The sequence below is a fragment of the Solanum tuberosum genome, unplaced genomic scaffold (genome assembly GCF_000226075.1).
Source record: "Solanum tuberosum cultivar DM 1-3 516 R44 unplaced genomic scaffold, SolTub_3.0 scf00086, whole genome shotgun sequence".
In the NCBI taxonomy this organism is placed as follows: Eukaryota; Viridiplantae; Streptophyta; class Magnoliopsida; order Solanales; family Solanaceae; genus Solanum; species Solanum tuberosum.
The window spans coordinates 39,936-50,371 of record NW_006239010.1 but is presented as its reverse complement, the minus strand read 5'-3'; the positions used below and the strand labels follow the sequence as shown (position 1 = coordinate 50,371).

The 10,436-nt window shown below is 36.5% G+C and overlaps 2 protein-coding genes across 2 annotated transcripts; one reads left to right on the top strand and one right to left on the bottom strand.

The window, feature by feature from the left end:
* The first annotated feature begins 847 nt into the window (after window positions 1-847).
* LOC102603496 (UBP1-associated protein 2B-like) lies at window positions 848-5,198 on the top strand. The gene is made up of 3 exons (XM_015308485.1): window positions 848-2,120; window positions 2,324-2,791; window positions 4,913-5,198. The coding sequence occupies exons 1-2, from the start codon at window positions 965-967 to the stop codon at window positions 2,467-2,469; spliced, it is 1,302 nt and encodes a 433-aa protein (XP_015163971.1). The 5' UTR covers window positions 848-964; the 3' UTR covers window positions 2,470-2,791; window positions 4,913-5,198.
* Window positions 5,199-6,569: 1,371 nt separating this feature from the next.
* LOC102603157 (glutamic acid-rich protein-like) lies at window positions 6,570-9,983 on the bottom strand. The gene is made up of 3 exons (XM_006346642.2): window positions 9,745-9,983; window positions 8,918-9,086; window positions 6,570-7,205 (listed from the first exon to the last, which is right to left on the bottom strand). The coding sequence occupies exons 2-3, from the start codon at window positions 9,044-9,046 to the stop codon at window positions 6,780-6,782; spliced, it is 555 nt and encodes a 184-aa protein (XP_006346704.1). The 5' UTR covers window positions 9,047-9,086; window positions 9,745-9,983; the 3' UTR covers window positions 6,570-6,779.
* Between the last annotated feature and the right edge of the window lie 453 nt (window positions 9,984-10,436).

Below are 10,436 nucleotides of genomic sequence, written 5' to 3'. Positions count from 1 at the left end.
AGAGTGACGAGCAACATGGGAGAGAGGCGAGCGAGATTTGTTATGTATCTCAGATACATGTGAATCCACTTGTATATAATGTATTTAGAATTAAAAAATACGTAATTTTGACCCTGTATATCTCGAGATATATGTATCTAAACATATCTGGACGCATCAAAATATGATAAAATTCTTAATATTGCAAATTATAGTACATCTAAGTAATTAACTCTTAAACTATTGTGATTTATGCAAGTTCTCCTCTGTTTTATCCTTTTCAGATTTCAAATATGAAATTATCCTGAATACCGAGTATATTGTTGTGATTGTTGCTCAATTTATGAAATTACACTAAAAATTGAATTTTAATAAAGAGTAAAAATAAATTATCCGATAAATTTAATATTTTTAGACTGTGTGATTTTAGTATTAACATACTCAAAATATAGGGATTTTGATGATAGAAACGATAGTTAAACAGCTTTGGTAATTTTTTTTTTATATATGTTAGTTACGTGATCATATATGAAATTTTAGGTTTTAACTTACTTCTCGGCGGATTTAGGTTTTACGAAAATCTGTGCGGCATCTGTTATAGTAATTTTATACATGTATTTTTTTTAGTTACCTTATTATTTTATCGTTATTATTTTTTTCTTTCCCTAGATATAACGCAATGCTTTACTTATTATTTGACATATTTCTTTTTATTCTCATATTTTTATTTTTATTTATTGCATTTGAATCGAGAATCTTTCGAAAACCACTCGTAATTTATACTTCTATGAATCTACATGATCTCATTGGGCCAATGCTTCCTTTGTCTTTGTGGGCCTCAAGAACAGAGGTAAAAGTCTTGTCTATTTCCTCATTGATAAAAACAAGGTGAATCATCAAAAGCAGACTCCAAAACCCTGCTGCCCTCTTTTCCCTTCGTGTTTAAGCAAAAATCTCACTCAAAAATCCTTACCTTCAAGCTCCCATGGCTGCTAACAACGAGGTGAAAAAGCGAAAGCTTGTCAAGAAGGCACCAGATTCCATTGCTACGCCCTCTAAAATCAACAAGAATCAGCCGCAGCAGCAGCAAAAAACACCCAAATCCAATTTTTCTAACCCACCCAATTCCGATTCCGATTCCGATTCCGACTCCGACCCATTACCGGTGAAAATTCAGAAACTTCTCGAACCTTTCTCAAAGGATCAACTGGTTTCCCTAGCGGTGGATACCGCAGCTGCTCTCCCTGCTTTTTACGAGCTTATCCAGTCAAACGCTGATAAAGACATCAGCCACAGGAAAATCTTCGTTTATGGGTTGGCGCGTGAGACCACGCGTCCGGCGCTGCTGTCCGTCTTTGAACCGTATGGGGAGATTGAGGAATGCAACGTTGTGATGGATCATGCTACTGGAAAGGCTAAAGGGTATGCTTTTGTTCTGTTTAAAACTAGGAAATCAGCTGCGAAAGCGCTGAAAGAGCCTCAGAAGATGATCAACAATCGTTTGGCTTCGTGTAAGTTGGCTTCAATGAAAGAGACTGCTGTTTCTGGGACTAATGAATTTGGTAACCGGAAGATCTATGTGAGTAATGTGCCGAAGGATGTGAATTCAGAGAAATTGAGGAGCTTTTTTGCTAAGTTTGGGGAAATTGAGTCTGGACCAATGGGATTTGATCCATCAACTGGGAAATCAAAAGGGTATGCTTTGTTTGTGTACAAAACTGTGGAGGCGGCGAAGAAATGTCTGGAAAAACCCTCTAAGATTTTTGAGGGGAGGCAATTGCATTGCAAGAAGGCGGCTGAGGGAAAAGTTGGTGGTGGAGCGGCTAGTATCACCACGGAGGTTGTACAGCAGTCACTGCTGGCAATGCCACCAGGGCAAGGTGTGTATGCTCCAGTTGCTGCTGGTCACAGTATGGGGATGTTGGGTCAGAACGCGGATGTGCCGATGATGAATCCGTTTTATGGTGGAGTACTTGCTAATCCGTATGGAGCGTATGGGAATCCATTCGTAGGAGTTGGTGGTTTCGGGCAGCAAATGGGTGGTGGAATGGGGATTGCAGCAGGATATGGTGGGAGGTTAGATGGTTTAGGTGGGGGTGTTTCAGGTTTAGGGGCTTATGGTGGTGCTGGTAGCAGCACAGGTGGTTCTACTGGGGGTTTAGGGGCATATGGGGGAGTTGGTGGCAGCACAGGGGGTTCTACTGGGGGTTTAGCGGCATATGGTGGTGTTGGTAGCCGCACAGGTGGTTCTACTGGGGTTTAGGGGCATATGGTGGGGTTGGTAGCAGCACAGGTGGGTCTACTGGGGGTTTAGGGGCATATGGTGGGGTTGGTAGCAGCACAGGTGGGTCTACTGGGGGTTTAGGGGCATATGGTGGTGTTGGTAGCAGCACAGGTGGGTCTACTGGGGGTTTAGGGGCATATGGGGGAGTTGGTGGCAGCACAGGGGGTTCTACTGGGGGTTTAGGGGCATTATGGTGGTGTTGGTAGCCGCACAGGGGGTTCTACTGGGGGTTTAGCGGCATATGGTGGTGTTGGTAGCCGCACAGGTGGTTCTACTGGGGGGTTAGGGGCATATGGTGGGGTTGGTAGCAGCACAGGTGGTTCTACTGGGGGTTTAGGGGCATTATGGTGGTGTTGGTAGCCGCACAGGGGGTTCTACTGGGGGTTTAGGGGCATATGGTGGTGTTGGTGGCAGCACAGGTGGTTCTACTGGGGGAGTGGTGCCCGGCTTATTGCAGCTCTACAAGCAGGTTGGCCAACCTTCATCTGCAAAGCATCCGGGAAGCAGTGGCTACCCGTCGCACTTCAGGTACTTGGTCTTCTATTTGATACTCTTATTACTATGTTTTGTGTAAAGTTGTACTCCATTTGTTCATTTTTTACTTGTCCACGATAGACTTTGCACTCCCCTTAATAAGTAGAGATAGTAATAAATGATGTGCATATTTTGTTATAATATCCATGACTAATAACATTGTAAAAAGTTCTCAGGAAATAAGTGATTAATGTTAAGGGTAAGATATGAAAGAAAGATTGTTTTTCTGTTGATATGGTCGAGTAGACAAGTAAAATTGAACAGAAAGAGTAATTTTGTTAATTCAATTCTTACTTTGGAGACATTTGCATACAGTGTCTCACTATTTGAACTTCTATCATCATTTCTGCTAACTATTAAGATTATTCTTTCCATAAACTGCATTTTCTTGATTTGTTCCTTCTACTTACATGTGATTATTAGTATTTTCTAAACTTGCTTATTTGGTATGCTAGAACATCTGTACAGGCAATCTGACTGTTCCTAAATTTTTGTTCTTATTTCCATGTTTTTTCTTGCAGTAGAAGTAAAGTTCCTCACTTTTTCCTAAATTTTCTCGTCTCTGAGTGCCCTACTTTGTTGCTAAAAGTATTCAACTATAATTGGTATATCTTACTAATTAGTAGAGGCGGACCAACATTTGAGGGTGCATGTGTTAACTTCAGAAAAAAATTATACATGTATATTCCTAAATAAGGATAATATATTTAATTGTGCACCATTAAACGCAAAGGCTGATTTGGTGCACTGGTCCAATGCTTATCTTTCCGCTTCTTCGCAAGCAAGGTGGTCCTGTGTTCAATTCTTGGTCACTACATTTTTTGTTGTCATTTTTTCAAAAAAGAAAAAATCCATATAAATAAAAACTCAAGCCAGATTCGAACTAGCAACCTCAAAGTATACAGGGTCAAAACCATCAAACCAAACATTGAACCATGTTACACTCTCGTTTACTTTATATTTATGATACCTTCCTTATTATACTTCTTTGACAATATTTTCCGATGAAGTGTCAGTACTCTGCGTCTAGTAGTGCCTCTGTCTTCCTCAAATCCTAGGGTCGCCTTTGCTAACAAGTGCCTAGAATTTGTTTTAGATTAGTTATAGGTGATGTAAAATGGTCATAAATTGATTGAATGGGTATAGAGGACTCGTATAGCCGACCGAACTAGTTTGGATTGAGGCTTAGTTTATTGATCTATCTCAAAAACCAATGAATTGGCTTAGAACCTATGGTTCAGTTGTTGTGAGCTAAAGTCAATAGAGATATATGACATGTAGATTCTACAGCTATGGTCATTCATCATAAAGAATCTCAAGTTCACTAAGCAAACTACAACCAGAAGCTATCTGGGTAACATCTCAGCTGAAAAGAGGGTGAAAGTAGTCATTTGGAGTAAAGGAAAGAAGAATGTGAACGAGTTAAAAGATAAAAGAAAATTCCAACCATTCAACAAGTAAAGATTCATTACGAGTAAAGCGTTGTAGTGAAAATGGAAAATAGTCAACCTTTATCCTGCTACCTTTGCGACCGCCAGCTAATCAGATACCCGCTGTGCTCCTCCCCTTTCACTTGTGCTATGAATATGTGACATATATATGTGAAGAAAAAATTCAGACTAAGGTATGTTTAACCAATCTAACGACAACATTTGTTGTCCGTGATGTTGATTCTTTGTTATCATATTACATATTAAATTATATCTGTTCCCCCAAAATAAAAAAAATTCAATCTGCCTCCTATGCATGGGAAAAACTAGCATGTTCCAGAAACAAAGGTCTCTTATGATACTTTACACCTTTCTTTGTGAAATTAGGGAGCCCAGGTAAAGCAAGGACGAGAGTACGAGTTAATTAATTGATAAATTGTTTTTAAAAAAAAGGTATATCCCTCTTGATTATACTTGCATCAGCTTGAACCTACTACCAAGCATTGAATATGCAAAGATGTGTTCTTAATTTGAGTATCCAAAAGTCTCTGCTTCCCGTTCTTCCTTCTCTTTTTATTATATCAGTTAAATGACCTTTTGATTTCGCTTCGCCTTTTACGTAGCCCCAGCCCCTTCTCCCGTGTTAAATCTATTATCTGGTGCTTACTTGAGTATGATTTTGCAGATGAACAACGCCTGACCATGATGAAACGAAGTCATTGAAGCATCTGATGAGTGTCTAAGGGTCAGTCTTTGTCAGTGGCTTGGGTTTTATCGGATTTGTAGCGATATGTTTCTTATATCTTTACTTTCATACAATCCATACTTCTTACTGATAAGCCAAGTTCCTATAGAACTTGCTAAGATAATGCCGTATGCATTACCCTTCTCTTTGGTGGATATATTCCTTCTAGACTTGTTTTGAAGTGGATTTGTCAAAAAAAAAAATCTTGCTCTTATATTTGCTCCAATATTCTGATTTGGCCAAGTATTTTCTTGATATTGTTATTAGGCCTTATAGTATGCCATATCCTCTTTCCCCTCTTTGCGTGAAAATATGCTTTTTAAGTATGAAAAATTTATTACCTTGAAATTTCTCTGTGTGTGTGTGTATATAGTCTTTTGCTTAGTTTTAAAACATCATTTAACAATTAACAAGGATGACTAGGGGTTCTTCTATGTTTATTGCTAACTACTAATATAACTTTTTTATATTTTTTCTCAAAAATTTACCTATTCATATCTGTATTCTGTTTAAAAAAACTCCTAATGTTATTCGACTTTTTACGAGGATGACTTAGGGTTTGTGAAGTTTTGTTGTTAACTAATAGACAATTTTGATTTTTTTCTCCATTTTAACCAGTCATGTATCTTTTTCTTTTAAAAACACAGGTCTTATTTTTTCTGTTGTTTTAATTTGTTCAAGCTAATTCTTTGTTGCTCGGACTCTTCAGAAATGTCAATGAGTGTGTGTCGGATTTGCCAAAAGTAGTGTATTTTTGGAGAATTCGACACGGTTGCGACATCAAAAGTGAAGAGTCCGCGCAACTAAGAGCTAATTAGGCTTGTTTTTTTTTTCTTTTAGAATAGATATTGATTCATTTTATTCTTTTTTTTCCTTCATTTTTAATTTTTTGAGAAATGACTTTCAAACGTGAATGAAAGTCATTTCGTCACTTCCTTTTGCATGAAAATTCACGCTTCTCACTTCATTAGGCTCGTCTTTAGAAGTTTTGAGGTGGATGTTATCTTTGTTCTTATTCACTTTCAAGTGAAATTTTGTCATTGGGAGTATGTTTTTCATTATTTAGCTTGTACCATTAACTTTCTGGTTTCTCTTTGTATATTATATTCACCTGTAAAAAGCTTATTAAATTTGAAGAAAGGAAGTGTTAAAACTATCTTGCATTAGTTCTCTTCCTTTTCCTCCCTTATCCCGTTTCGATCGCCCAACACTCTCCTAGGTATGATCACAAGTTTAATTTCTGTTGGTAGCGCTTCATGCTACAGATGTTGACAAGGTTACATATTGATGATATATTATGTTGCTCAGGTCCTAATTGGTTTTGGAGGATTCGACACACACCTGTGTCTGATATTGTTTTTTGAAGAGTGGTAGCAACATAATCTTAAGATTTACTTGTTCTTGTTCGTGTTCGTGAACCCTATGTCTTTGCGTCTGTCACTTGTCATTAGACTAGGTTGGTTGTAGTTATGTAGAATTTACTACATAGATTTTGATCATATTCATATCAGAAGCAAGACTTCTTTCCCTGATGTATTGTACTTTTTGCCTAATTAATCGAGAGTTGAATACGTCTGTTGTTGTATTAACTTCAAAATTGTCTTATCAAAGTCTTGATCTATTCTCATTCAGCAGCAAATCATAGTGATTTTTATGAATAGAAAACATCCACTAAACATTGCCGCAGTTAAGGAGTTTTTTAAGTAGTACTCTCTAGTTGTGCATTAAGACACAGTTACAGCAAGTGTCAACATAACAGACCTCGATAGTGATAGAAGAGGAGATGAGCCTGTTGTGGATAATTAATTTACTTCTTCCTCTTTTTTGGTGGCTGAATTTCTTCTTCCTCATCTTCCTCTTCCTCTTCCTCTTCTTCATCGTCCTCTTCTTCTTCCACAGTATCTTCCTCGCCTTCATCAGGCCCATCTTCGTCGTCATCTTCTTCATCAGGTTTATCATTATCTTCATCATCTGGACTGTCTTCACCACCACCCTCATCATCATCATCATCACCATTCTCTTCAGCACCGGCTTCCTCTTCTCTAGGATGTTTCTTGGAGTTGCTATCATTGGTGTTCACATTTCCTCCATCTTCGGATGACAAGTCTTCACCTTCATCATCATCATCCCCCGTCTCATTGCCGTCTTCTTCGGCATCAAGAGGTTTGCTTGGGGAAGATATATGATGTTCTTCACCCTTTTTACCCTTTTGTTCGAGTAGCTTCAAGTACACCTAAATATAAAAACAACATTAAAATTATAATCCGAATAAAAGTGGCCTGGCCTAGCTTGGTGTAAGTAAAACTTACTGGGTCAGCATTTTTGCTCCGCATAAATAAATGAGTTGCTACATTGAAGAGGAAATGATTATAAAATATTTTCTGTTTCAAGGATAGGTTCAAAATAATTTCCGTTTGGATTTTGACTTAAAATTTGATCAAATTTACTTTTTTAGTCATTTTTAGCTTTTGAAAAAGTTAAAAATGACTTAAAAAAAGTTCAAAATTAAAAGAAATACTCCAAACTATTTTTTTAAGTTAAGCTAAACGACCTCTTAATATACTCTCCTAAGCAGTTTTGGTCCCATAGGTTGGATCTTGAACCTCGTATTACATGAAAATTTGGTTTAATAGTTCATAATATATTAAGACGACATATTAAATACTTGAGTGAAATCTTACAGGGTAAAGTATACATAACCTCCCCTCTACTCTATAAGGATAGATAGATTGTTTTTGATAAATCTTCGATTCAAGTAAAATATATAAAACAAGTTCTTAAAAAAAAGAAGAAAATAAAATAAAGAATACCAATAACAACTACAATCAATATGAAAACCGAAGGAAAGGAAATAAAATAGAGAAACCATGCAGTGCGCCGCTACTTATTAACTTTCTATGATATATTCTTCTATGTAGGATCATGTTTTTGCAGATGTACTATATCTTATCTAATTATTTTTTTCTAAAACTTCTTCGGTCTACCTATTCCCTTCCTCATGCTCTCAATATTGTTTTTTTTGAAGTTATGAGCAAGCATATCTTTAGATGGATATTTTAATTGGGCTTATCTTTTGATCCAATACGTAAAGAAACCAGATAACTGACGTGTCAATCTACTGGTTATTCAAGTTAGCAAAGAGCATAAAAGACGGAATATTCCTTGGACATGATTATATTCCCACATTATTATTTTTTTCACAAAATTATAGATATTTCACATTCAAGTGGACCTAAATAATGTTGTCGAATTTATGCAACCGCACTCCCCATTGGAATATACAACACATAAAATATGTTCTAGTTTTTGTTTTTTTTTTTTAATCGAAGGAAATCCATTATTGCTATTTTTGGGTGTGTTTACGTGAAATAGTTCGTAAATTATATAAAAAATTATAAATTATGCTAGACAAATTCAACGTAACGAACTCCACTGAAAAATAAATCAATTTTTTGATCTTCCATATAAGCAGTAGAAAAATGAACAGATCAAGAAAAAGGGTCTTAGTCATTTTCTTCTCATGGATATAATTCGTCTCCGTAAATTTTTTCTAAAGAAAATGAGATAAAGAGGATAAGATAGAGAAACTAAAAAAATATATGACACGTACAGAATCACTAAAAACCAGGAAAATATCCAGGCTCCGGCGCATGTTAAGAAAAACAAAATAGCTTCTGACAGACATAAGACTTTTTCCAAATTTATATTTTGCCTAAAATAATCATAACAAGCTCTATTTAATAAATTTGAAAAGCAAGTGACTATATAATATTAAATATGCTGAAAGCGATGATGAACATGTGTATTTGTTTTAATATATATGTGATTTGGGTAAGATTTCAAGATTCAGAATTTTAAACTTTAGTCATAAATTCAAATAAATTTAACTATGTTGTATAAATTGAAACGGAAATATAAAAATCGATCAAAGTTATTTTTAAGTACCTGGGTGAGAGTGAGGATCTGAGTTTTAACCAGCGAAGAAATAAATAAAGCTACCAGTGATTGACAGGCGCAAGTTAGCATACTCTGTCTAATCATGGCAACACTGACTGAGCCTCTGCTTGTCTCCATCAGTACGGTACGGTACAATTACACAGACTAGCGCAGATCCCTGCATCCATCAATTCTCAGCCGTTAGATTATGACCAAACACAAAATTTCAGAAAACGATAAGACTATTCTAAGCTGCTAGTGAAGAAGACGACTACTTTTGTGCCGGAAAAAATGTCATCCGTTCATCGGAGAACTTATTTTTGCCGGAAAACAGAAAAAAATGAGAAGAATTCATCACTTAACGAAGTAAACTAGAGAATTTGGCGAAATAAACTGAGCCTCAGAAGGTTTTAGAAAGAAAAATAAACTGAAGTAGAGTAAATTCAGCTAATCGGAACCGGAAAACAGAAAACAACGAGAAGAATTTATCTCGTTACGGAGCAAAAAAGAAATTTCGTGAAATCGTGATAGGAGAACTCAACAAACTTCATCAATTGTCAAATAAACTGAACCGCACAAAATTCTACGAGGAAAAAAACAAACTGAAGTTGGAACAAATTCAGCTAATCGGAGCCGGAAAACAGAAAACAACGAGAAGAACCACCGATTTTTCTAAAGGAAAAAATTGAAGTAGATAAAGTTGAGCTAATCGGAGCCGTAAAACAGAAAACAAGGAGAAGAACTCTTTCCTAAAAAAATTTAAACTGAACGGCGGAATTTTCTAGAAGAAAAACAGAAGTAGCTAAAATTCAGCGAATCGGAGCCGGTAAACTCACCGGAAATACAGATCGTCGCTCCGATGAAGCAGATCGGAGAGTTTTCAGAGCTATATCGTAGAGAAACTAAGATCAAAAGCAGCGTTCATTCTGGACCGTCCGATCAACATAGACCAAGCGATGGGGGTAAATATAATCAGCTTGAAGAAGGAACTCTTCGTTAGTGGTTACTGAGAGAGAGCTGCCCGTAATCTCTCTCTACAGCCGTTACGGGCAGTCCGGGCAGCGTTTTCTTCTCTAAAAATATCAGCTGCTTGATCCTGCCCGAACATTAGTACTGACAAGTGTGTGTAACTTTAGTTTACGTGTTTGATTAATTATGATGCAATAATTAGTGACTAGTGAATAATTAATTTATAGTCACACAACATATATAACTTACTCCCTCCGTTCCTATTTACTTGTCCATATTTCCTTTTTTGGTTGTCCCTATTTAGTTGTCCATTTTGACAAATCAAGAAAGGACAACAAATTTTTTCCTATTATACCCTTATTTACACTTCTTGAAAATTGTAAAAGTGTATGTTGTTTTTCTCCAATTTATTTCACTTGAATTCAAATAAGTGGTTGTAATTTTGAAGTGAAAAGTTGTCATAAGGGTAAAATTGTAACTTCACTGTGCTAATCATTGTTGCCTTAATCTGTGTGCCATTTCTAAAGTGGACAACTAAAAAGGGACGGAGGGAGTATAA